General features: G+C 40.7%; 2 protein-coding genes across 2 annotated transcripts in view; both read right to left on the reverse strand.

The window, feature by feature from the left end:
• Nucleotides 1-678: 678 nt before the first annotated feature.
• On the reverse strand, nt 679-16566 carry ano10b (anoctamin 10b). The gene is made up of 16 exons (XM_085165511.1): nt 16429-16566; nt 16256-16318; nt 14780-15042; nt 12406-12579; nt 11407-11544; nt 8078-8194; nt 7791-7907; nt 6135-6473; nt 5861-6043; nt 5656-5711; nt 5494-5568; nt 4728-4892; nt 4355-4546; nt 4142-4279; nt 3946-4062; nt 679-3855 (listed from the first exon to the last, which is right to left on the reverse strand). The coding sequence occupies exons 3-16, from the start codon at nt 15033-15035 to the stop codon at nt 3832-3834; spliced, it is 2091 nt and encodes a 696-aa protein (XP_085021637.1). The 5' UTR covers nt 15036-15042; nt 16256-16318; nt 16429-16566; the 3' UTR covers nt 679-3831.
• A 2173-nt stretch (nt 16567-18739) lies between these two features.
• fa2h (fatty acid 2-hydroxylase) overlaps nt 18740-27588 on the reverse strand; it is a 33819-nt gene continuing 24970 nt past the window's right edge. The window contains exons 3-7 of the mRNA XM_085165522.1: nt 24798-24940; nt 23114-23214; nt 22830-23002; nt 21550-21802; nt 18740-21451 (exon numbers count right to left, since the gene is read on the reverse strand). Coding sequence (XP_085021648.1) covers nt 21384-21451; nt 21550-21802; nt 22830-23002; nt 23114-23214; nt 24798-24940 — 738 coding nt within the window. The 3' untranslated portion in view covers nt 18740-21383. The remainder of the gene's footprint in view (nt 21452-21549; nt 21803-22829; nt 23003-23113; nt 23215-24797; nt 24941-27588) is intronic.

Below are 27588 nucleotides of genomic sequence, written 5' to 3' on the forward strand. Positions count from 1 at the left end.
TCAAGCTACTTCTACAACTAGTTATCCACTGAGGCTTCAATACATACAATATGCAATAATACTTTTAAATACAGGATTTTTCTCTGTTTTTCAAGCCCTCAGGTGTTGGCTTTCAGAGACATAAGTCAAACTTCAATTTTCCAATTAAGGGTCAGTGGAGGAGACGGGCAACCAAACCCAATGCAAGTTTTTGGACTATCAAGAGAACCCAGGTTACCCAGAAAGTACCCACACAGTCACAAGGAGACTCCCCACAGAAGGACCTCCGACTAGATTCAAACCCAGGACTGCTGTGAGGGAGCAGTGCTAACCGGTGTACCACCCAGGAAACCCAAGTATTATAATTACACAATATAAGCAGCCGAGTTACTAAAATAATAAAATACAAGATTTATTATGCAACTCATAATGTTGTCAGCATTATATTAGTGTCATTACTGCAAACATGTGGACATGTAGCTTTACATAGTTGTTTCACAGTGAAAATGCACCATGCAAAGAATACTGTGTGCTTTTTCTTGCAATAGTATGATTGTGTCTATCAAATATTCCCATCATTTTGTTTAGTTCTAAACGATCCAGAAAAAGGAAAACAAACTGCACAAATGAGCCCAGATTGTTGTCCGTTAGTTTTCTGGTGATCAATATAATCAAATACAAGAACTTCACAACAAGCAATTCCTTCTGTCAGTTTATTGAGACAGCCAGCAAACGCTGTGGTCAAGGCTGAAACTCCGATCCTTGTCTAAAAGTTTCTTTTCATTAACTCGTGACCACTTCACACAAACACACACAGGCCTACGATTAGTGTCAGGATTGTACATGTGCACCTGAAGCCTCTTGAGGAACTCTCACCATCTATCAACACCTTTGCTGAATCAGTCCTTCAGCAAGGACCAGGCTTATGGAAAGCTGCATGCAAGTAAAATAAAAACGTGTGGTGCCCCCTGGTGGCTGAAAAGACTACTACTACCTAAAAATAATACAATAACGTATCTAAGAACAAGACACCACTGTTCAGCATGTGCAGAGGGCATGGTGGGCTTCCCCCAGTGGCTTCACATTCTGCACATTTCTCATAATATCTCAGATTAATCTGCACTGAACAGTGCAATAACACTTGTATAATGATAGAGACTACAAGGTTTCAACAAGCAAGTAAAAAAAAACCACACATACAAAAATAACGCATTTCTAAAAGCAAAGCACATAGCGATTCTTTGGTTGCTCCTAACTGCTTTCAGTGCAAACATTGGTACACAGTTTACTGTATTTAGCTCATGCTAAATGTCAGGAAGTGCCTTTGGTGTAAAACTGTGAGATCAGCTGTGAAGGCAGCTGCTGTGGTGACCCCTTATGACAAGAAAACAGTTGAAAGTAGCTTTTATATTTGTCGTGTTGACAGTATCTTCAAGGGAGTATCCAAAGTATTTCCTATTATTTGGTCCTTTGCATAAAAGTACATTTAGCAAAATACACCACTGTGTTTTGCTTTTTCGCTTCCAATGCTCACTAAACTCACCGGTCATCGCTCCTAAAAATACAAGCTGTAAGTTCAAGCTGGAGGTTTTAAAAGCTGCAAAAATCAGTTTTTGGTGTCGGCACAAAAAATGTTTCCTTGTAAAGTTAATTTAAACATCCAGCAAGCACACAGTGACATTAGCATTTATTTAGAATTGTGCCTTTAGAAGACTGTAAACATAGATGAGCATTTAAATCATGGATGTAGACAAGCATGTATTCAAAGTATTGATTCAAGCAGCTTTAAAGGCTAACTTTTCATGGACAGTTGTTGGTTTTTGATATTTACTCCATTGAAGATACAGTCGCCAACTATGAATCCCAAACTGCACCTTACCACTAGGTGGCAGCAGTGAGAAGAAAAAGACCCCAGAGAGAAAACCATGAAAAATATTGCCAAGTGTATTGCCCAATTGCTAGTGGCCTTTCTTAAATATTGATTGTAAGTGCTGTATACATTTTCCTTTGAAAGAAAAAAAAAAAAAAAACACGCTTTACTGTAGGACAGTCTATTTGTAAAAAACAACAATTTAAAAAGAATTTAAAACCTTTAAAAAGTAATTAAAACTGTAAACACACTATGATGTTACATGTCCATGGCATATGCTGGAGTTAAAGTAGGATTTGGCAGATGTGGGAACCCTAAGATCAAGTGCAGCATAGGGCAAAATAATTACTTAATTAGAAATGAGTTGTATAATATTCTGCCTTGTGAGTCCCAGTAGATTTTTTTGTCCTGTGCTGCTATTCCCAAAATGTATCCATCTGAATTCAACAAGTTATACGCAGATGTTACATGAGCTATACGGCTGATTTCCAACCCCTACACACTATAAAGCAAAGAGGTAAAGTTCACCATCATCATCTTAAATATCAACTGATATCTACTACCCTTGATGTAAACTAGTAACGGTAACCTATGTGTAACCAGCCCAACAACACTGCACACTTTTATACTGCACATTACATAAACCCAACCAGTTTACCCTGCACTAACCCGCCTGCAACTTTTGAATTATAAAATTATTATACTTCAGTTTGTTTTGCAACATGTTTCACAAAAACATAATGCAGCAAAACATTGTGTAAAAAAACCCCTAAAAACTCTCAAATGAATGAAGACATTACATGTATGAGTTCAATTTCCACTCAATAAAATGTCACTTGCTGAGCAGTGCTTACATTTGAAAACAATCTCACCTTCCTCTCCTTTCCTCTCTTTCTCAATCTCTGTGTCGCACATTAAAAAACAAAATTCCCCCCGTGTGAAATAGAGCAGCTGTAAAATTAGCTCACAGACTGATTTTGTGACAAAGTGCACAGAAACAGCTTGTGTGCTATAAAATTACCTGCAACTTACAAATCATTACTTTTAATGTAATCTAAGTACTGCGACCACAACTTTGCATCTAGACTATGAACGCACCATGAAGGGTATGAGAAAGAGAAAGGGATGTGCGTAACCAGGTTTTGGGACCCATTACTAAAAGCAGCACTAGGCTGCAGCACATTAAAAATTAACTTATTTCAGTAGTAACCTGCCTATTAGATTTCATTACTCATTAACCAAAGGTGCTAGAATGCCACTCTGGATCGATCCAGCCCACTTAAACTCCTGTGTATATGTATCACGATGAAGAGATATCGAATAAAGTGAAATTAAGGCTTCGCTGCGCTCAATTGTAATACCACTTTGAACCACAAGATGGTACAGCGAGTTAGTGTGTCATCCAATTATTCAAGCTAGAGTTAGCTCAACATTCACACTGAATTTGTGTTACTATCTTACTTGCCCACTTATTTTAGTAGCTAGAAAAGCACAGGCCATGCTTTAAAAAAATAAAAACATTCGATTAATTAGGAGTCAAATTTTAAGATAGCAACACTAAAGATGCTGGTCGGGCTGGACTACTACTCTAAAATGTTCTTATAAAACGCTGCCACCTTGTGGCGAAAGTTCTAATTACATTTTAGAGAGGGTTTCTGCAAAAAATACCTTTGGCCTTCACCTGCAGCGTAACAGTTACATTTCCTTTGCTGTCTAATAAACTATTTAGCTGCTGTTTCAATTGCACTTGCAGTGTACGGATATTATGAAGCTGCATTTCAAAATGTGCACATCGCAGAAGCATTGGCTTAATCAGTGAGAAAAGAGCTGCAGATACACTTTGGGATCACACAGGGGCACAGCAATAAACATCGTGGGCTCCGCTGGAGATCCACTACTTTTCTCCTGCTGGGTTCCACACGACGCTAAAGATGGTGGCCTCCAATGACATCAAGCACCATCTCATCAACCTTGAAACACAGTTAGGACACTTCAGGTTGCAGCTTCTGAGGGGGGAAAAACAATGAAATTATGTCACACGGATGAAGGAGTGAACCAAAATGCTAGACAATGAAGTCAGTGGAGATGGCGTTAACCTGTTCTTTCAGGGCCTGCATGGATGTGTACTCCATTTGATCTCTCTTCTTCCTGATCCAGTCGGGTTCATCGGGAATCAGGGCTGCCATAATAAACTTGATTAAGATCAGCACGTGCTGCAAACACACACGAAGATAAACATGTCAGGGGTATACACAGAAATGCGTTTGATTAGCTGTCTAGTTCTCTTCTTACCTCCCCAAAAACAGCCAACAGCAGGATGTTCGTGCTGCTCAGGCCACCCTCGCGACACAGCTCTTGTAACCGTGGCGACAGCAGCAGCAACCAGCAGTTGGAAATAACGGAGACGAAACTCAAGACCTCGAAGGCAACCTGGGACACGAGACAACAACGTGAACTGTTTGCTCATAAACGAGCCGAGCGTGACAAAGGTTCTGACCTGCTGACCTGCCACACGCCCATGTTAGCCACAGGAGGGGAGAAGGGCTTGCGGAAGAGGTTGCAGATCTTATAGGCGTCTGATCGGATCTCCGTTATGTTGTTGATGAGCAGCAGCACGGCCGTCAGAGGATACACGCAGGAGAAAAGACTCAAATACCCAAACTGCACCAGGAGCTCTATATATTCTGCAAACAGGCCCTGGGACACCACAGGAAGCTATCACTCTCAGGGTATTATAATCAAACTGTGTTTTATAATGTATTTATTGGCTTTATTCACTGATACTGGCCTGAAAAAATCTTTTTAGTTGCTATTGGCCAGATTATATTTTAAATATTTCACCCTATCAGTGCATGCCTAATGTTTTCTATATCCTCACAGGAAAAACAGGCAGGGTTCTCTGGTTCCGGAATTTGTCCTCCTTAGGGTCATCTTCACTCTCTGTCCTGTGGGGGGCGCTGATGAATCTGTCCACCAGGAAAGGTATAACCACTTCTGTCACCTGGTTAACCAGCTGACTCACGATCAACAAAGATGCCAGGCGCTGAAGAAAGTAAAAAAAGGAATATAATTCTTCCACCCTTTACTTCTTCCACTTTTCCCCTGATTATCTAAAGGAGTTCCCCAGAGCTTCGTATTAGGACCACTGCCCTTCTTTCTATATAGAATCATTTTTTTGCAGTTATAGCTTACTTATCTCTTTCAGTTTATTTACACAGTCTGCTTTCATGTCATTTTTAAAACAGTTATCATCTAAACTTTGAAAGATAAAAGCTGCTCGAGGGGATAAAATGAAAACATATAAATATTTAGCTGTCTTTATTTATCGGAATTTATTATTTAACACTTCCACCGAAAACCACGCGTCCAAGATGAAACTTAAATTGTCTTTTTAAGAAATAAATCTGATTTTTCTCTCCAGATGGGGAAACATTTGATTTCTGCAACCGTTTCTTTTTTAATCTTCTCTTTATGAATGCATCACTGTTCTCTGTTAAATGGGTCTGTTTAGCAAAACACCGAAATAGCTGTACAGAATATATAATGTTCAACAGAAAGATTTTATTACAAAAAAGTGGGCGGAGTTAGAAACTCTAAATTAAATCTTTTGGCTTCTACCATAAAATGCACAAGACGTGGGTTACCTTACGAAGCAGGGGCACATCCTGCTTGAAGAAGGCAATGTGGAAGAGCACGGCAAAATTGTTGAAGAAGGTGAACTGAAGGAAGAAAGGAGAACCTGTCAAAGAGGAATCCCTGTACTTTATAAGATAATGGTTCAAAAGGAGAGGAAAGCAGGAACTAACCACCAAAATCTTGGCTGTCAGTTGGTTCTCGAAGGCGGACTCCTCTCTGTGGTTTTCTAGAGGGACGAAGTAAAAGCATTTCATTAAATGTGCAGGATTTCTATCCTAAAAATTGCCAACACACATACGGTTCAAATGAGAAACATCTCCACTGCATTAACAAACTCATGGGTCTGGATTCTCCTTGCAGTTCAGTCTCACTCACCATATTCAGTCAGACTCTGCGCCACGTTCCTGTAAACATTTCCTAGCATGTTTGTGTAAACGATGTGAAGCACTGAGGGTATGTAGAGAAAAGCCTGAGACAGCAGGGAGTTCCAGTCTTTGTGTAGCTGTTTCACCTGGGCCTCCCCCCAGTAGAAACACATCATACCGAGCACCACCAGCCCTGCAGGAGGAGGCGGGACAGGTATTTCATCTCTTACTGCTAAATCTTTGCAGAATCAGAGAAACTAGAGCAAAAACATTTCTGCACCTACCTAGAAACAGCCCCACTACTGGGACCGACACCAGCACCATACGCAGGTCTCTCTTCCATTCAGGGAAAAGAGGCTCCACGCGACCTGTAACGGGGTTTACGCCGAGGTCACCGTGGAAATTGGGCCGAGGCTCTGCAAAACGCTCTGCGAGGTTCATGGTCCCCCAGCGGTATGACAACGAGGAGCTCCGGCGTTTCCACAGCTCCATGAACACCGTGGACCAGATCATGCTGAACATCGCCTGAAGCATGTGGCCGCTGATCATCGGTCCTGAGTCATCATCATTAATTATGACCTTTGATCCCGAGACCGAATCCACCATTTCCTTCTTAACCTCACCTGTGATGGCAGGAAGAGTTTTGTGTCCTGTCAGTGACATCCATACAGCGGGGCATCTCATGTTTAATAACTGGATTTAATCACAGTCTGGAGTCACTGGTCTTTGTGGGAGAAGATAGGACTTTAATGAAAAGGTGGGAAAAAGCCAACAACAGTCCTGCTTCAGACTGTTTCCAATTCATACAAGTTCACTTCTTCTTACAGAAAACATTTACTTTGAGCATTAGTTGTATTTTACAATTAATTTAAGTCAATTCGAGTCACTCCAGTGACAGTGGGAAGGGAAAACTCCCTTTAACAGGAAGTAACCTCGGGCCGAATCAGGCTCAGGGGGATGAGGATAGGAACAGAAGACAATTCTGTGTAGGTGTTTTCTTCTTTGAAGCACAGTATTTTATACTGTATATGGTAAAACAGCATATTTCTTACCTGAAAACTATAATTTATAAAAACAACTAATAAAAATCACCATAAAACTTCCACAACTGGTTTCTGAAATAATTCTTTAAAAGGTAAACTCTCATCTTGACATGTTTCTATTAAATATTAATACAAACTTCCAACAGAAGAAAGAAATGTAGTAAAAAGGGTCTGCCACTGTGCTTTGTGTTTAATTACTGGCCGTGGGAACTGCATACATAACTGTTTTGTCTGTGTTAGGTTCTCATGGTTGTCTAAGGAGCTTGAAAAGAAAGCAACTGGACTTCTTTAAGTTTCGTGAAGACGTTTCACAGCTCATCTAAGAGGCTTCTTCAGTTCTAAAACCAAATGGTAACACGACAGGGTGATGCACGGTTTCACAGCGACTTCACCCAAAACCGCTGCTGTTGATGACTCATGCCTTTTTTCACACCTTGGCTCCAGGGTCAAGTCACATGATTAATAGGTCAACAAACCTCTTAAGGGACAATGCCCACCTGGGCTTTGACTCTCCACCATTTGATTGTAGAACTGACAAAACCTCTTTTATAGTAGATAAAGTCCTTTATTTTGGACAGTTTTTCTCTATTACTCACAAAGAACAAATATATATCATATATTATAAGTGGCCCATTATATAAAGTAATAATTAGAGAATTTGTAAAAAATGTTTGGAATCATGTATGATTTTTGTTCCACTTCTCACGTGTTCACCACTTTGTGTTGGTCTTTCACGTGGAATTCCAATAAAATTGATTCATGTTTGTGGCTGTAATGTGACAAAATGTGGAAATGTTCAAGGGGGCCGAATACTTTTGCAAGCAACTGTATAAGCATGTTGTTTTTGAGTGCCAAATACATCATAGAGGTCATATATGGATAAATCCACACACCTACCTGAGAAGTATGAGATGGTCAGGCCCAGTATTGCAGGTGTGAGCAAAGACCAGGTGTAGAAATCAAGGAAGCTGAAGTAAAACGCCACAGCGCTTCCAAAATAGTCATTGACTGAATCTAATAAGTTAGACAGAGATATCTGGTGTGAGCACATCCACGCAGCCATCGATTATGAATCATAGTACCTTCCAGAAGTGACAAATGCATGTAATGTAAGATTTTTACAGCTATTTGAATGAACAAAACTGCATACAAGCTTAAAAGCAGTGTGTTGTATTTCCACCCACCAAGTGGCTGAGCCAGCTGATTCCCCGAGTACCAGGCTTCACGGAGGTCCTTCATTTTTTTTCGGTTGTGGAGGGGAAACGTGTCCACAACAACACCGGCTGAGGAAAGCTTCTGCCCTGCAACATCAATCACTGTCATCACATCGAATCTCTTCAACCCAGGATGACTTGAAGACTTAAAAATAATCATAATCCCTAAACTGTACATATACAGTACATCTGAGGGAAGCAGTTCAGATCAGCTGATTAACCGTGGAACAGCCATTCATATGCCAGTCCCACAAACCAAAGAAGAATAACTGCACATAAAGCTGCAGCTAAAAGTAGGTCCTAAGCAAAAGTGATGTTCATTACAAATAGGGCTGCCACGAACGATTATTTTCATAGTCGACTAGTCACCGATTATTTTTGCGATTAGTCGACTAATCAGATCATGCATCCATTGGACATAAAACTACAGCTTATTGCACCAGCATGCATCTGCTCTTATATAACTATCATTAGCTTACAGCTTTAAGTGTTTAAGGTATGTGCTAACTAAAAATAATGACAAGATGATATGTTATTAAATTTTAATGAAATTTGCAGATTGTTTCGGTGAAGTTTGCTATCTTCACCGAAATGCTCCTTGCTATCTAAAATATAACGGGACACCGGAGTATATTCTCGAGCATCTCACACTTCTGATAACCAGTTGTCTGCTTGACGTTTATTCAGCTGTGTAAAAACTATAACTTTAATCTCAGCCAAACTCAGGAACAAATAAAATACTAAAAAAAAAAAAAAAAGCCAAACAATAACATTTTTGAGTTATCTAAGTGACTGTATGTTTAACCTGAGTAGCGAAAGATGGCAGTGGACGATTTGCCGGTGTTGTGCCAAAGTAGGTATCCCCGACAGAATTTGTTTCCCCTGTGCTGGGAGCACGCAAGAAGTACTGATGTTTTCATTTTGTGAAAAATTAGTATCGTTACATTACCATTCAGTTTGAGGGTTACAACAGAAAATTATATATTTATTGCTCACGGGTGTCAGGTGGGATTATTTTAATAAACCATTAACATTTTGGCTGATAACTATTTTTATTCTCCTGTAACTTTACTATATAAAGAGCTAAATCCTCCAAAGTTTCAGGAGTAATGCGTCATAATAAGAAGTGTTTGTGAACGAAAAATCAGCAATGTGGGATACTGTTTGTCCGTGATTTACACAGGGGGAACAAATTGTGGCAGGATCAGCCTGATATTATTTGTATCCCACTATAACTTCGTTGTATAAAGAGCTAACATCTCAAAAATGTCAGGAGTAGTTAGTCATTATAAGAAGTGTTTGTAAACTAAAAATCAACAATGTGGGATACTGTTTGTCCGTGATTTGGACAGTCCAGCGTGTGCTCCCGACGCAGGGGAAACAAATTCTGTCGGGGATACCTAGTTTGGCACGACACCGGGAGTCCGGTGCTCTCACGGGCTCTAGTGAGCCTTGTCCCCGGCTAGCTATCGAGCTAGTGGGTAACAGACGTCTCCGAAAACATCGGAGCGCTTTTGAAAACATCAGGTGTCTTGATAAACTGAGCAGATATTTGAGGTTTACACAGCTACATTCTCGCTTGAAAATATGTTAAACGTTTATTTTGTGGCCCAGAAAGAATAATAAGAGTAATATTAAAACTAACTAGCTACCGCCATTGTTGGAAACTGAGCTGGGCTGCGGTATAGTGATGGGTCGTTTGCGAACGAAATGGCTCTTAGAGCCGGCTCTTTGACGTGAACGACAGGAGCCGGCTCCTTATCGCGAGCCGTCACGTGGGTTTTTTTTTCTTTTTCTTTCTCTCAGCCTCTCTCTCGCACTTTTTTTCCGCTTCACTCCGCACGCAGCCTTGTGCTTTACGCTGGGCAGAGGGGGGAGGGGCGGTAGTTACACTCAGTAGCACAGGAACAGAACAGGAGGGACAGAGAAAGAGAGCCAGGGACAACAACGTCACTTTAGAAAGGTATAGTAATCATCCACAACTATTTTCAGTTGCAGATGATAAAGGATTCAGAAAGTTTAGTCATGCAGGCCCATATGACAGAGAATATGCATCTTATTTTTTTTCATGTTTTAATTTATATTTAATTGTGTTGTGGTTTGCAGTGTTTTGTGTTGTTTCACTTTAAATTTGTAAAAGGAAATAAATAAAAGTATATTTACGGTGGCCCCTAGAGACAAAGCACATAAAAACTTCAAATCACGTACAAACCCCGAAGCACGTACAAACTCCAAAACACGTAAAAACACGTACAAACTCCGAAGCACGTAAAAACTCCGAAGCATGTAAAAACTCAAAACACGTACAAAAGACAACAGAAGTGCTCCAGGATGCTAGGGGGCAGTGTTGAGCTTTTGTTACCTAGTGGCTACACAAGCCAGCAAGTACCAACGACTGGATTTGGTGTGTGGTAGTAACAGGTAAATGAACTTTTTTTTTTTAATTATTTGAATATATATGAGTGCCTGTGTATAAATACCCAAACAATACACACATGCTTTCAATTGTGTAATTTAAGTGATCTAGTAGCTCTGCTTTGGAAGTTCAGTTCATGCTAGAAATGTGTTTTGGAGTTTGTACGTGTTTTGACTCTAGGGGCCACCGCATATATTTATATATAAACATATATAAATAAAACCACTTTTTTACGTTAGTAATTCCTTTTGTGCATAATTTTATATTATTGTTAATAATAAATTAATTAAAGCAACAAAACAACCTGAAGAGCCGGTTCGGAGCCGAAAGAGCCGGCTCTTTTTAGTGAGCCGAACCGAAAGAGCCGGATCTCTAAAAAGAGCCGGAAATCCCATCACTACTGCGGTATGAATTCTGGGACAGAGCTACTACTTCTTCTTCTTCTTCGGGGTTTAACGGCAGCTGGCATCCTTGTACATGCAGTGCTGCCATCTTCTGTTTCAGTCCGTTATTACACTCTTAAATCCTACGACTTATTCCTGCATCTTTTGTGATCTTACAAAGCTTCAAATGACATGTCGACTATTAAATCAGTCGTCGACGATTTTGATAGTCGATAGTAATCGTGACTAGTTGACTAATCATGGCAGCCCTAATTACAAAATAAACTAATTATTAGACCAGCCAGAAATTAAGTCACAAAAGCCTTGAAAATCCATAAACCTTTGTAGGGTTGCAGCTGTATTAACCCACAGCTGGAAGTGGATCCTAGCAAACGCACCACACGATGATAAATGATTTTTAAAAAATTACTGAACACACACATGGATCTTGTTTCTTCACACTGAAAAATGACATCTGAAAAAGCACAAACCACACTCACAGATGTTGTCTCTTTTTTGCAGCATGCGGCTCTCAGGCAGGCCGGGTATCCTCAGGTCCCTCTGCGCCCGCAGTCCATCCAGCTCATACTTCACTATGTACTGTCGCTCCGCCAGCGTCAGAAACACCTCCATGTTATCTGTCACACACATGAACAGAGATGCATTAAACAGACACACATACAGATTAATCTTTTTTTTCCTTGACCCCAGAAAGCATTTAAAGGTCAAATACTGAAGATTTTAATGAAATCCGACATTTATTTTGTACAATTTTAACAAAGTTTTAAAGGTATTATAAAAGATCAATCTAAGCAGATACAGGAGATTTGTGCAAAAGGTTACGCTCAGATTGTAACATCAGATGCTGAGGGTTAAACCTTCGCTGTCATGCTAAAACATCCAAAAAATGCATTAGCTGGCCTTTTCACAATAAAGTGTTTTCTAATGGTTCAGTTGGTTCAAGTAGACTGGTGAATGTTTTTCATTATCATCTTTTGCTTCAATGTTTACCCGCGATGCTTTTCCTGACTTTCTGTCATCTGTTACAGCGTTGTCAAACTGAGGAACTGAAACTGCTTGCTGAAGTGAAAGAGCTACATCAAGACGCAACAGCAGACAAATGAGGATTATTTTGAGCTGTGCATCATGCAAAGCTACTGTAGTGGAATCCACGAAGAAAAATAAGGAGCTCAAAGTGAGCACAGTAGTAAGAAGCTCACTGAACTGTTCGAATGCTCTTTGAACCCACACGAGTAATGAAAGAACACAGGACTGGACTTTGTACTGTGAACACCTGCCAGAGTGTTTGTGCAAGTCATTTTATTATTTTTAGGAAGCTACTATTAGAGAGGAAATTCATGCAAAATAAATAATTGTGGATATTCCTAAATCGTTCTGGGATACAATGCTCTAATAAGTCTCCCTAAGCTCTACAGGGTACTTCCTAATGTCGTGTTTAACCATGTAAAGTGTGCTCCCCCAAAGCTGCTCCACTGCACCTGAATCTTTAAAGTTGTCTCTGTCATTGTAGGAGAAGGCCTCCATGTCCCCGCTGCGGTAAGTCTTACAAAGACCCAACTCTTCAGCGGCTCGAAGTAACGTGCAGCGGGGGGCCGAGACCACGATGATATCACCGCTGGCGTCCTCACCCGGGTGGGCCAGTAATGCAGCACCTGTTCACAGTGAAGCAATGGTTAAATGGAGACAAAGAGCTGAAAAACCTTAAACATCCTTACACTCAGGAATGAGAGAATCAATTCAGTCTAAAACACGTGCAGTGCTGCGAAGAAGCATCTCCTCCCCATCCTGATAGCTTAATTTTTCCCATATTTGTCACATTTACATGTTTCAGATCATTAAGATAACCCGAGTCAATAAAAAATGCACTTTTTAAATTATGATTTTATTTATTAATAGAAAAAAATCTAGAAAATCTATTTAAATCACAAATCATCTGTGATTAACCCCATTTCTTGGAAAGCCGAGTACACTTTCGCTAGCCACGCCCACGCCTGCCAGACCTGTCGAATCAAGAAACAATTTAAATAGAACCTGTCTGACAAAGTGAAGGAGCTAAAAGATCTAAAAAAGCAACGCATCATGCAATAATCTAAATAAATAACTGAAAAACGATGGCACTGGAAAGGGTTACAGCAGGGGTAGGCAACTCCAGGCCTTGAGTGCAGATGTCCTGGAGGTTTTAGATGTGTCCTTGATCCAACACAGCTGATTTAAAGGGCTAAATGACTCCTCAGCATTTCTTGAAGTTCTTCAGAGGCCTGGTAATGAACTAATCATTTGATTCAGGTGTGTTAACCCAGGGTGCGATCTAAAACCTGCAGGACACCGGCACTCGAGGCCTGGAGTTGCCTACCCCTGGGTTACAGAGTCATTTCTAAGGCTTTGGGACTCCAGAGAACCACGGATATAAGAAACGTGGAACAGTGGTGAACCTTCCCAGGATTGACCAGCCAATCAAAATCACTCCAAGAGCACATCAACGACTCACAGGAGGTCACATAAGAAATCACTCCTATACAAATATTTTAAGAACTGCAGGTCTCACTTGAATCAGTTAAGGTCATAATAATAATAATAATGTATTGCATTTATATAGCGCTTTTCAAGGCACCCAAAGCGCTTTACAATGCCACTATTCATTCACTCTCACATTCACACACTGGAGGAGGCAAGCTACGGTTGTAGCCTGGGGCAGACAGAGGCGAGGCTGCCATATCGCGCCATCGGCCCCTCTGGCCAACACCAGTAGGCGGTAGGTGAAGTGTCTTGCCCAAGGACACAACGACCAGGACAGAGAGCCCGGGGATCAAACCGGCGACCTTCCGGTTACAGATACGCTTCCCAACCCCCTGAGCCACAGTCGCCCCGGTCAGGTCAGAGTTCATGTTTCAAAAAGAAGAAAGAGACTTGGCAAAAATGGCATCCATGCTAATGTTGACCACGAAGAAGACAAAGGCTCGTCTCACATTTGCCAAAAAAAAAAACTCTTGATGATTCCCAAATCTTTTAGAGAAATATTCTGTGGACTGATTAGACAAAAGCAGAACTTTAAGGAGCTTTTTGAAGATTGCTGAAGGAATTTTTGTCCCCATCTGAAAGATTTATCGCAAATGCTGTTGAAGTTCTTGCTGCCAAGGGTGGCACAACCAGTTACTGGATTTAGAGGGCAGTTCCTTTTTACACAAGGCCACTTTTTTCCTTTAATAAATGAATTTAGAAATTGCATTTTGTACTTACTCAGGCCATCCTTGTCTGATAATTAAAACAGTTTTTTCTCGCTGCACCATAAAGCACGAATGTTCATCCTTTCATACAGATTTCCCCAACCTTTCCCAAATTTGTGGTCCCTGCTAGAATTTCAGTGAGGTGTTATGTGGAGATGAGCTTGTCTAGTTTGCATAGCATTGCTTCAACACAAAACACTGCAAAGAGTCGTGGACAGAGCAGTTTTTATCCATTCGTCCAAACATCTTTAGTTGCCATAACAACAATAACAAAGCAAAAGAACATAAATATTATTATCTTAAAGAGTAGTTTCTTTGTGTCTGTGTGTTTATCTGATATGACATGTGGGTTATGGCTGGCATATGCTTTCTGTGCAGCCATGTCAGACATTTTCATAGGAGTCATTTAACTGCATTTATCTGACATGTAGCTTGGAAATGCAAATTCAATCAAATGTTTAAAGAGTAGCCATGTTTCCTGGAAATGATTCTCCTATTACGTTCACTCCTGGCACAAGAGAAATCCTCATAAATGTTTGATCCGCATGCTTTTTCTTTGAAAGCGAGTTTCCAATCGATGCAGAAACTGAAGTGAGCTCTGTGCTGCTGCTGATATCTGAGCCCTCACCTCCATCTTTCTGAGGAGCTCCAATCACCTTGATGAGCCAGCGCTTCGTCTCGGGGCCGACTTTCCCGCCAAGCTTCACCAGAACCAGCGGCTCCACCCGCTCTGAGAAGCAGCAGGGGCAGCTCACTTTGGTCCAGCCGGATCCAGCATGCAGTTTGCTCAGCAACTTTCCTCCTTTTTCATCTTTAGCCTCCAGCTGTTGGGCTGAGTCACCGCAGCCCCCAGCTCCACCTTCATCAGCGCCTGCCTTACTCATGATGAGACTGGGCACAAATGATAATAAAACGGTATGTTAACTGGGGCTCTTACCCTCAGTGCTAACATCGCCACCTTATTCCCCTTATTTAGTCACACTAGCATCGTAGCTCAAGGGTCAGCAGTGACAACTGTGACAGACTGTTCACGGTCTCCAGAGGTAAAGAAGACTGATCATGGTGATCACCACAAAATTAACCGTACCCAGAGGATAAATGCCCAATGACTGTATAACAAAAACAGCCAGCAGGCTAAAGTTTCATCATGTGCATCCTGTAAAGATCACAAGGCTGTGGTTAGCTATAGACAGCTCACAGATACTGATCCTCAACTTTTCATTTAAGGTCAAAAAGTTATTTTTCAGATTTAATTGGTGACTAAATACACACACAATTAATGACATTTGTATCAACCTCAGCTATACTTGTGTGTTATCACTGTCACTGTGAGCAGACTAGCCTTACTGACCACTCAAAGCACTTTAGAGACTACACAAGTCACATTTAACCACACATACATACAGAACTTTATTTACCTCATATTCATGGGCACTTTAGAATTATAATTAACACCATACATATGAGACTGCACACAAATATCATCCTGCAGCTGTAGCACATTACTTCCCTCCAAAAGTATCTAACTAAAAATATACTTCAAAACTAGTATAAATAAAGTTAAATGCAGCGTTTTTTATAATGCAGGGCAAGATGGAGGCGTGTAATTTATCATATGAAGTGACTCCACTGAGACCTTTTACAATGCATTATTTACACGATGAGTACAGTAATATAACAGCTTATTTATTGCTAACGTATGTTTATGCATCAGCTATTACATTGTGGTAAATGCCAGGCTAGCGATGGAGGTTTTAGATTTGCATGTGAGGCTCACCACGTCATTTTGCAGACATCTGCATGCTTTGGCTGTCATTTCAGTTACTTGGTGAACTCTTAAAATACGAACTTCCTACAAATGCTGCAGTTTCTTGGCTGGAAGCTGTGGTTATATCAGCTCTAAGAACATTTAAAGAAAAAATATCTTCCTCTGTTTTCACTGTATCTGCACTTGAAGACACACTGACTAAGAGATACGCTTAGTGAGGACGTAACTGAAAGCAGAAGAGCACTTCCTGTGACTGAGTTATGTTTGTGCAGACGGGGAAAGTGACAGAGAAGCGTTCAGCGGTAAAACAGAGGATGAGTCAGGAAAATACAGCACCTGGCAGGGCGGGGATGATGAGGTTCTGGTCTCCAGTCCTAAAGCAGTAGCCCCTCCAAACTCCTGTTTCAGCACACACACAAACACGCACACACACACACACAACAGTGGACATGAAGGCAACAACTGATGAGCTGTTGTGAAAAAGAGCAGCACACTCTCAGCTTGCACACACTTACCCAGCTTCAGGTTCCTTCCAGCTTCCTGTCTATTATTTTTTAGGTGTGTGTGTCTGAATCTATTGCAAGAATGCGGAGAAACTTCCCAGAGGCCACAGGGTGTGGAGGGTTGTTTGGTTTCTATTCAGGCTCCTCCCTCCTGTCTGCTCACTGTTACACTGCTGCAGCCGCACCCCAGGGTCCTACTGCACCTCAGCCGCTGTATTAAAAACAGACAAACCTACAGATGTTCAGACGGTTTGGGAGTTGAAGCTAACCTATAGCGCTGGCTTTGAATATTCCAAAGAATAAAGTCTTGAAAAAGAAATGTGTGAGTAAATCTGTGAAACAGAAACAGGATCTTATGCAACAGAAACACGAGGCACACAGAAGTGTACACAGTAGGCTGCTGACACAAAGATTTTGTTGTTGTCCTCCTACAACACCAGAACCATAACATTGAAGACACAGAGCATGCGTGGGTAAGGTTTTAATGCAAATTTGGAGCCAATCAGATTCTCTCAACCTGGATCAGTCAATTCAATTCAGTATAGCGCCAAATCACAACAGCAGTCACCTCCAGGTGCTTTATATTGCAAGGTAAAGACCCTGCAATAATACAGAGAAGCCCAACAATCACTTTAGCATTGGGGTAAGTGGGAAGGAAAAAGTCATTCTTAACAGGAAGAAACCTCCCAGAACCAGGCTCAGGGAGGCGAGACACCTGCTGCCACTTGTGGGCGAGGGGAGGGAGACAGGTTAAAAGACTCTGTGGAAGAAAAACCAGAGATTAAGTGATCTAAGTTGGCAAACCAGCCTTTAGTCAAGACCCCAGATCAATGAGGTGAAAGTGAAAGTCTAACTAAGGAAACATTAAGACTGAAGGTTTCATTTTGAGGTCAAAAGCTACTCTGTCATCCTTCAAATGGAAATTGTATTCTGTGAAATATTCCGATTGCAGCGGTGGACTGGGGCTACCTGCATCTTACTAATGGTGTTCTTGTAAAACAGGGAAGAGATTATCAGCAGATTAATCGGTAACCAATAGCTACAGAGTTGCAAAGATTAGTTAAAATGATCTCCACTGATCAAACAAACAATAAAGAGCTGCTTACGCACAACAGTGCTACTCGAATTAGATTGTTATTAGGTTATAACATGGTGCAAACTGTCTGGAAGTGTTAATAATTATGGCTTATATTGGCGTAGATGTCCCTGTGACAGATGGGCAACCTGTTTAGAGTGTACATGTACCTGAGAGCCTCAGTGCACAGGACACCAGCATGAACTGTGAGCTGCTGTCGAGTATCTGTTTTCTTTCATAAAACACCTTTTTTTTAAATAAATAAATAAATAAATTAGGGCAGAAAAAAAGAATAACCCTGCACACCCTGCTTCTTGTGTTCAAATTAATCCACACATGCAGTGAATACACAGTCATTTTATTAGGTACACACTGACCGTATTAGATTGGACGCCTTTTTCTTCAGTCTTCCTGGCATATAACAACGAAGGCATGATGATCACACGGTCGCTGCAGATTTGTTGGTTGCACACCCCTAATGTGAACCTCCTGTTCCACCATGTTTTTTAAGGTGCTCTGTTTGATTGACGTATGTTGACTGTCGAGGCCATTTGAGTGCAGTGAACTGCTTATTGTGTTCAGAAAAGTAGTTGCTTAATGATTAAATTATTAATGATTAAACCAGATGATTAAATAATGTTCAGTCAGCACTAAAGGCCCCAAAGTGTACCAGTAAAACATTACTACACTACCACCCTAAAACTTTGATTAAGGCAGAAAGAATCCGTTTTTTCATGTTGTTAACGCCACATTCTGTCCGAATTTGTGTCCGGAAGTGTTGCAATAGAAATCGTGACTCATCACACAGCGCAAAGTTTTTTCACCCTTTTGGTGTACAGCTTTAGTGAGCCTCTGAATTACAACCACAGTTTCCTGTTCACAGCTGACCGGAGATGCTCGCCTGCAAACCTTGCCTGTAAGGACTTCGAGCTAAGAGAAAAGCAACAGTAACTCAAAGGGATCCAGATATTTTACTGTGACCGCTGACATGAACAACCACGTCACATTGAAAGTCTTTTGAACCCCCCCCCACCCCCCCCAAAAAAAACCCAAAACATCTCTACATTCAGAGGCAAAAGCAACACCTCCGTTTTTAAAATATAAGATTAAAAGATTCAAATACTCCACCCTTCATCTCTTACCATGCAATTTAAAGTCATCATCCATCACCACGCATCACAGTTGCAGAATGGAAGCCACCACAATCAGCGAATAAAAATAAAAAAACTGGACAGGCCAACATCAGAAATATACAGATATTTATTTACAAATACATTTGCATTTGCATGGACTTAAAAATTCCAAAACACAAGTTAAGACATTAAAGTAAACAAATTTAGGATTTTTGTTGTTTTTTTTTGGCTGCAAAATTTAGCACAAGAGAAAAATTTTACAAGTTAGAATCATATTTACCGTTTTTCATTCTTATCATATAAATATACATAAATAAGATCTGTATTTTTATTTTTTTTAATTTAACTCCAACAAGTGGAATCATTTCACTTTGCCAAGCAGCTGGCACAATCATGTCTTATCATTATTATTAGCATAACAGACATTAAAAACATTCTTTAGGTTCTTTTTGATGAGTTAATGCTTTCTGCACAAAGTCTTGAACATTCATAATCATCATAATCACAGCTAAAGATCAACAGATATTTGTAGACAATGACACATTTTGGTGCTAAATCAGTTAATGAATCCACTCATCTCATCATAGTGGAAACATTTTGGGGTCCCTCAGCCCTCTTTAGGTTTACACTTCACTGTTATTGCTGCAGAGAATTTGTATAAAAATAAATGAAACTATTTATTTTATTTTTATTTTTTTAAAAAGAGGAGTATAAATGGTGTTAAGGTTCTGCATTACAAATCTTCTTGAATGGTGAAAACTCAGATGGATTAGATTACATACAGCTGTATGTACACTTCTACAAGTGGAAGTATTTATTCAAGCTAGAAAAGTAGATAAAAAAAATCAATTTCCTGCAGCAGCAGTATGTTCTTACTGTGCTTCAGTTATTCATGTAAAGAGTGTGAATTAAGTTTGTTCTACTTCACTTATCGGCGTTGTCGGGCGTTTTTTCAGGAGACATTTTGCGGATCCACCAGTCAGTGTCAAAACTTCCTGCTGTAAAGTCAGACTTGTTGATTTATCATCATCCTAGGGAGGGATCTGCAGGGCCAAAATAAACCACCAACTTTAAAGTCGTCCTATTATGCTTTTCCTAATTTTCTGTAATATTTGTGCCGTTACAGTTCATACCCATGTGCAAGTGATCCATGAGACAGAAGCTCAGGCTTCAAACTACCCTAAACATTCAAGTTTCAGATAGCTTTCCTTTACTCCTAGAGAGCAGATATCCCTTATATATAGTCAACTAAGGCACAAAGCTCTGAGAGGCATCCAATCAGAAGAAAGTTGGCTTTAAGAGGAGGGGATAAGAGAGCTAAGATGGTTTGTTAGTATAATGTAAATAAGCATTAGTTTGAAGTGTGAGTCATGCCAAGCTACACTTGAAACATGGTGTTAGAAGTTGCATTATAGGTCCCCTTTAAAAGGAAGGAATCTCTATGTCAAGATTACTTTTAGAAAATAACACTTCCAAAAATCTGTGAACTTTGACCCCAAGATCCCCACAGCAGGAAATCAGACAGACTGGCTTCATGCCTTCAGATTTGTCCCCCGTCACCCTGGCAACCACACTTGCTCTCTAACATATAGTCAACCTGAAAAATGAAGACTGTGCGATTAAAGAATCTCCTCTACTGTACAAAGCTTCATACAAAATATTATTTTTACATCTTTGTTGAATTATTAACGAGGAAAAAAAAAAAAAAAAAGATGGAAATATTACAGACTTGCAAAAATATATCTCCACAGGGGTTTCAGACATTCTGAACTCTGCTTTTACATCACATTAACAGTACATGGAATTAGCCTCCTACAGTATAAGCTCACTCCTGCAGATTTGGTGATAATAAGTTAAACGTATCTCAGCAAAAACAAATGTGAAACCGAAGGTTTTTTCCAGGCACGGCTGCTTCTTAAATCAAGCGAGCCCAAATGTGGTGGAGGGAACTTTTGTGATTTGTTAGCAGCGCAACAGTTTATAGCAGCGTAGCAGAGAAAAGCTGTGACAGCGACGAGGAATATGTAAGCTGTAGATGATGCGAAGGCGGGAAGAAGCCTTTTTCCTCAGTAGATTAAATAGTTAGCGTACTCTCTCTCAATCTCTGTCACACTTTCTCTCTCACATGCACTCTTTCTAATCATCTCTCACCCCCCTCCGCTCCACCCATCTTCAACATTCACCTACCATCCATCACTTCCTGTTACCTCTCGAACAGTGTGCGTTTTTGGTGAGCTGTGTGAGCATTGTGCTGTCAAATTAGTAATTTTATCAGAGTTTTCCCCCTGTATGATTTTAGATTAAAAGATTAAATCTAATTCAAATTGACCACATGCATCACAAAACAGATTTTTCTCTCCACGGTCACCTCCCGGCTGTACGCGGCGACATTCTGAGTGGTGATCAGGTGATAGGTTGGTGTTGGTAAAGCACAGGTGGCAGATTTCTTAAATGAAAAAAGAAGAAGTAGTAGTAGAAGGAAAAAATGGCACTGAAAGCCCTCACATCTTAGTGGAAATGATCACAGTGAGTAAATAGTGCAGGCAGGTTGACACACACCCAGATGACTGAGCTTAAGGTAATATTGTGGTGCTGGTTAATGTGTTACACAGAGTATTAATGGACTGGATGCAGTGGCCCTGAAGTTCCTCCTAGTCTGTGGAAGTTATATGGCTGCAGAGATGTAACTAAAGGAGTTGGGAAAAGAGGGTGGTTGACAAGTCCTGTGGCCCTTCGGGGGAGCCGTTTCCATGTCAGAATTTTTCATCAGGCATAGTTGTGTTGAAGGGGTGGTCCCAGAATGTGGTGGTGATCCCGAAACCTGGTGAGAAAAATAAAGATCCCATCAGAAAAAGAAAGAAAAACCCCCCAAAACAAAACCATATTTCTTCTAAGGCCGTTAGCAAATGTAATCCTCACCTGATCTCTGGTGCTCGAAGTGGTGTTTGACGTGGTAGGCCTTCAGGCTGTACAGATATGAGCCTTTCTTTGGAGAGCCATAGTGAAGGTAGTAGTGGATCATATCGTATACGACGTAGCCGCCCAGCCCACCGACGAACACGCATACTCCGAGGATGTCTGGGAGCACGCAATGGATGGACATGTAGAAGACCGCCACAACTAAGGAGGCGAGGCCGGGAGGGAAGACTAGCCGAGAGCCGTCAAACGGAGACTGGAGAGAGAAAATAAATGAAAAGATTTATATACGGTGGCCATTTTACGTCCTTTTTTCCCCCGCAACAAAAAGCCATCACAGGTATTCATCAGACAGTAATTCAAAAATGATCAGAAAGAAGAAAGAAAGTGTGCTTTATTGATCCCCGTGGGGAAATTCCTCTCTGCATTTAACCCATTCACTCAGTGAAGCAGTGGGCAGCCATTGGGCGCCCGGGGAGCAGTGTGTGGGGACGGTACCTTGCTCAGGGGTACCTCAGGGTAGCTGTTCAGGGGAATCGAACCCAATCATGTGGCCACCACTCTACCTACTGAGCTATCCCTGCCCAATAGCCAGCAAGTGGCGATATCTTTCACAGCATTTTCCTCAGCCTTTCCCAACACCTTGTTGCTGCCATCAAACTCAAATTAGAGTCTGAATATTACAATATTTTTCTAATGTTTGTTTTTGTGACTAAAATATGGGTTAGTAAGATTTGAAAAAAATCATTGTATTGTGTTTTTTATTTACAGCTTATACATAGTCCCAGAATCTTTGGAATCGGGGGGTTTGTGAGATTTTGTAGCGCGACTTTATAGCTTCTACAGGAAAAACATCACATTTCCTAATTAGACCAACTATCAGTTATAAGGTTTTACATAGAAGAAGCTAATAAAAAAATACTCTTAATTTTATAACCTAGTAAAACAGAAACTGAGATGAACAGCATTTTTCCACACACTGCTTCTGCATTGTTTATTTTAACTCTTTATTAAGCTAAGCTAAATCAGCTTCCCCCTGTGGCTTAAACTATACTGTGGTTAATGTTACAATAATTTAACTTACAATATTTGCACATCCGTAACTACTTATACTTGATATGTATTCAGTTCATAAAAGTATTTGGAAACAGGAGGACATTTGCGTCCCCCTCCTCCCTGCAATATAAGATTACCACCTCAGCTGGTGCCATAAAGGATGATTTTAAACAGCAAATATTGCTTTGATGACTCACAGCTGTGACCTCAGCGGTGGTTGTTCATACCTTGTGGTGCTGTCCATGCAGGAGGAAGTGTAGCGTGATGAGGTAGTAGTTATGAGCTGGTGGATTCATGTGAAAGACGAAGCGATGGATGCAGTACTCGATGAACGACCACAAGAACCAGCCCATCATAAAGAGGACTGGGAAAAAGTACTTGTGGATAGGGATAGAGAAGCCTGGGAACACACACATGCTCGGCTATAGATGGCTCAAACAGAAATGTGGACACACGAATGAAAATGAAAACACAAGTGACTGCGGCACAAACACAGGTGCGTGTGAGTTACCTGAAGTGAGGGCTAGCCTGGTGGTGCCCTGTGCCAGGGTGGTATAGCAGTGCCAGCTCAGATAAAACACAATAGGGAGCCACACAATAGGTACCCAATACCTGAAAGCAAGAGTGTAAGCATTAGTTCACGCTCTCACTCTGTTACTAGAGGACAGTGTATTCAGTTTACGATGTGGGCCATTAATCTGAACTGGGTCAGAATGGTGAACGACATGATAAACGGGTAAAGTTACAGGAAACGTTCTCAGTCCAGACTTTCGGGTAATTATAAAAAACATTTTGTTGTACTACGTTGTTTTATTTCCCCTTCTGGTATAGAAAGGGATTTCTGTAGTAGATAATAAAATAATAATAATAAAAAAAACAAAAAAAACAGGAACTTTATCATTTAATTGTTAATCTATTACTTTGGTGTAGTATGAATATGGGGTCCTTTATCAACAGGAAAAAGTTGTAAATCTTTTAAAAATACAAAATCTATGCACTTCTTCATATTTCATAAAGCTGTCCAGCTGGCCCGACTGGAGCCTTTGCTGGGCCATTTCTGGCCCCTGGGCCTTATTTTTGACACCCCTGGTGTATGGCTTTGTCCACGATGCATCAAAACAGGAAAAAGAGAGAGCAGGATGTGACCACAGGTGTGACACTGATTAAATCGGAAATGACTGGAACCTGAGGTGAAGGTGGGTTGCAAAGTAGCTTGCAGAGGTAGGCTGAACAAGCTTAAAATTGCATAAATTTATAAAATTGCACTTTTCATTATAATTCAATCTTTGATGACGCCACTGAAGCAGATGTGTTTGCTTATGCTTTGGCAATCACAGAACTGCCGACAGAATTTTCAAGGTGGGAAATATTCTTTACATCACAGCCCTCATCGTGTGGCAATTACACACAATGATTTGCGGAAACCATTGCATAAATGTTTCCATTTACTTTCCCTCAGTAATTGCTTGGTCTCCAGTAATACTGAGGAAACTTGGAGTTTTTATTTGTTTATCTTTTTAACCAGGATGTGTCCTTCAAAGACCACAACAAACAAGTATGCAGGACACTTTTCTTGTATTTGTGCAATACCTGCAAACACAGAAACATCCTGTCTCAGAGTAATACTGAAAAACTAGTTCGTGATTTATTACTTCTAGGCTGGACCATTGTACCTTATTAATATACTAGAGCAATTCACATTCGGACTGCGGGCTTATGTCTGGTTCCTACAGTATTTAGAAGTAGAATGGGAGGCAGAGCTCAGAGCTTTCAGGCCTGTCTTCCATGGAACCAGCTCCCAGTTTGAATTTAGGAGACAGACACCCTCTCTACTTTAAAATCAGGCTTAAGTCTTTCCATTTTGATAAAGCATAATTAGGGTTGGATCAGGTGAACCTGGATTCTTTCTTAGTTATGCTGCAATGGGTCCAAGCTTCTCTTTTCACTCCCTGTATGTTTATAAACTGCTAGTGCATTAGTCATTAGGAATTATTCATCTCTAGCTCTCTTCAGCAGTGTCTCTTTTGTCCTGTCTCGGGTCCCTCACCTCCAGCTGGTTGATATATAAATATAAACTTAATAAATAACAGTAAAATTCTGTGAAAATGTTGCACGAGTGATTGCCAAGCCTGCAAAACTGAATGTATGTTCTTATCTGATAAATGGTTAATTTTTCTTCAAGCTTCCTTTCTTACCAGGAAGTTTTAGTGATGGCCTCCATGATGGGGTTTCCAAACAGTCTGATAGGTCTGTCAACTGGTTGGTGTACCCACGCGTCATATTTCTCTCTGAGGTGGCCCACCTGCCATGCCAGGGGCTTCCGCCAGTCCACCAAATCCTGCAGAAGTACAACAAAACGAAATTAGTAAAACCCGTTCTCTATACACGAGGAGGGGGAAATAATCCAAAAAGTAAAACAAAACATCTCCAGCAGGTGACAGCATAGAGCTAAAAACTATACTGCTCCAAGGACTGGTCAGACCAGGAAGTGTTGCATGTGAAATTTGCTTGTTGTGTGCGTGTGCATTTGCAGGTTTACCTAAGTCTAAGTGAAAGCTTTTACAAGCTTTTCACAAGTTCCCTGTGTTTACAGCCACACAGGAAATGGGCTGCCATGGTGTGTGACGCGAAGACTGTCAGGTTTCCAGTGTTGGGAAGGTTACTTTTAAAATGTATTCCATTACAGAATACAGAATACATGCCCCAAAATGTATTCTGTAACGTATTCCGTTACGTTACTCAATGAGAGTAACGTATTCTGAATACTTTGGATTACTTAATATATTATCATGCTGTTTACAACTACATGAATGTACTATTGCTGTGATTTATTACTGTTACTGAACGTCCGCGGCTCCGAACCGTAGTATAGGGACCTCTGGATAATACTCGGGTTCGTGTCTGGCTCGTAGCCGAAAACTAGCTTTACTTTGTTGTCTGGGTCAACTTTGCTAGCGAGAGACAGAGAGAGGCATTGAAAGGCTGCTCCAACGGAACTTATTGTTTTTGGAGGAAAACACGAACACGGTGTACAGTCGAGTCTTAATAGTTTACTTACAACTGGGCTCGTCAGGCTCTCTTCTTGGCTGCAGTGGTTATTATTATATTTACATGCTTCCAGCTCCTGTTTTTGCTCGATGACAGCTCCTACTTTTCCTTTTTCTCCCTCCCTCGCTCACAGACACATAACGGGTATGGCAGTCCATTCTCCCTGCAGCACGGACTACACTGCCTATGATGCTACATTCTTTAGAGCTATACCGGTAGCATTCTGCCTATTAGCTTAGCACAACAACAACAACAAAAAAGGCGCTCTCTCACCCAGGAAACACGCAGAGAGAGAGCGTCACCCTGTAACCATGGCAACCGTAACGCTGCCGCCTGGAACAACAGAACGTAGCTGTCAAACAAAACCAAAACAGGCCTGACCCGCCACAATATGAAACAGGAAAGTACCGCCGTGTAATCCATTTATTTTAACAAAGTAACTGTATTCTAAATACCACCTTTTTAAACGGTAACTGTAATGGAATACAGTTACTCATATTTTGTATTTTAAATACGTAACGGCGGTACATGTATTCCGTTACTCCCCAACACTGCAGGTTTCACACTATAACATTTGGAAATATCAGGTGGAATCATTCTGGTAAGGAAACAGGGTGAGTCAGAACTTAACCTTATGGCCCCACTCGAGTGAGTTGAGAAGAGTGAAAGAGAAGCAGCAAGTCCACTCTTTAATCTTAATTTCCCTCTTAACCCTGACACTTTCCTGTGATTAGTCACAAAATGATGCTTAGTGACCATGTGATGATGACTGTGTGTGTGAGAGACACCCCTATCGTGACATCAGGCACCGGCTGACACAATCACCGGACCTTTACTGTTCCGTGTGCGGCTGTTGTAGCATGCAAAACATTTATTCACGTTGACAATTAATCATGTGTTGGTTGTTTACTGCAGCAGACTGTTTAACTACCGGACACATATCACATTGTTTTAATGGAGCTAGCGACCCTTAAGAAGCGCTGCGCTGGAACACTACCATCTCTGTCCTTTATTACCCCTGCTCATTCAAGGCATAAATACAGCTGTGAACTGCAAGAAAAATAAAAATACTAGCTATCCACAGATTTAGCATTGTTAGCTGCTGATACGACTAAAGTTCAACTTTAAATAAGGGGGGAGCCAAAAAACAAAGCAAAACCAGAGATGCTGCATCTTCTGTCTCACATGCTCTCAGTTTCTTGGCATCAACTGTAATTACTCGAAAAGCAAACGTCTAAGAGTGAGGTTCTGGTGAGCTCATCCCCACACTTCTCTGCATATCTATCTATATTTTATTTTTTGATTTGTATGCTTAAGTCCCAACTAACACTGGCATCACCCGAGGCAGTTTAACTCATTGAGAAAGCTCACATCCATTGAATTGTATGCATCTCTGGTATACTATATACACATGCGCACCTTCGGGTTTGGATTTATTAAAATCAGCGTGTTGTTTTATTTATTTTGGGGGGAATTAGTTGGTAGAATTGCATCAGAGCTGTGAACACACCAGGCACAAGTATCCGTCAACATGTTGACGTTACATGTTTACATAATCTGCCCATATGCAGATCGACTTATGAACACCTGCCAAGCGAATGAAAATCTGCCTTTTCTGCTACTTCTCACTGCAGTAATTAACATACAAAACACATTTTACAGTCATCTCTCACACATGAATAATGAAACAATGCCAGTAGAAAATAGAAGCCTCTCTTTGCTATAACAAAGTTTGGTTGTTGCTTTAACCAAAGCCATATCGATGAAAAATAAATAATAAATGTGCACAATAAAGTCAAAAACCTTTAAAATAGAAAATGTGATTGCAGACAGACTCTTAGAGATACAAAGAGAAAGTTTCATTTTTACAACACAGTCTTGTATATAACAAGAAAAAGAAAGAAGTGAAATTGTGTTTGTCACATGCTGAGTGAGCAC

The sequence above is a fragment of the Neolamprologus multifasciatus genome, chromosome 7, assembly GCF_963576455.1.
Source record: "Neolamprologus multifasciatus chromosome 7, fNeoMul1.2, whole genome shotgun sequence".
NCBI classification, from domain to species: domain Eukaryota; kingdom Metazoa; phylum Chordata; class Actinopteri; order Cichliformes; family Cichlidae; genus Neolamprologus; species Neolamprologus multifasciatus.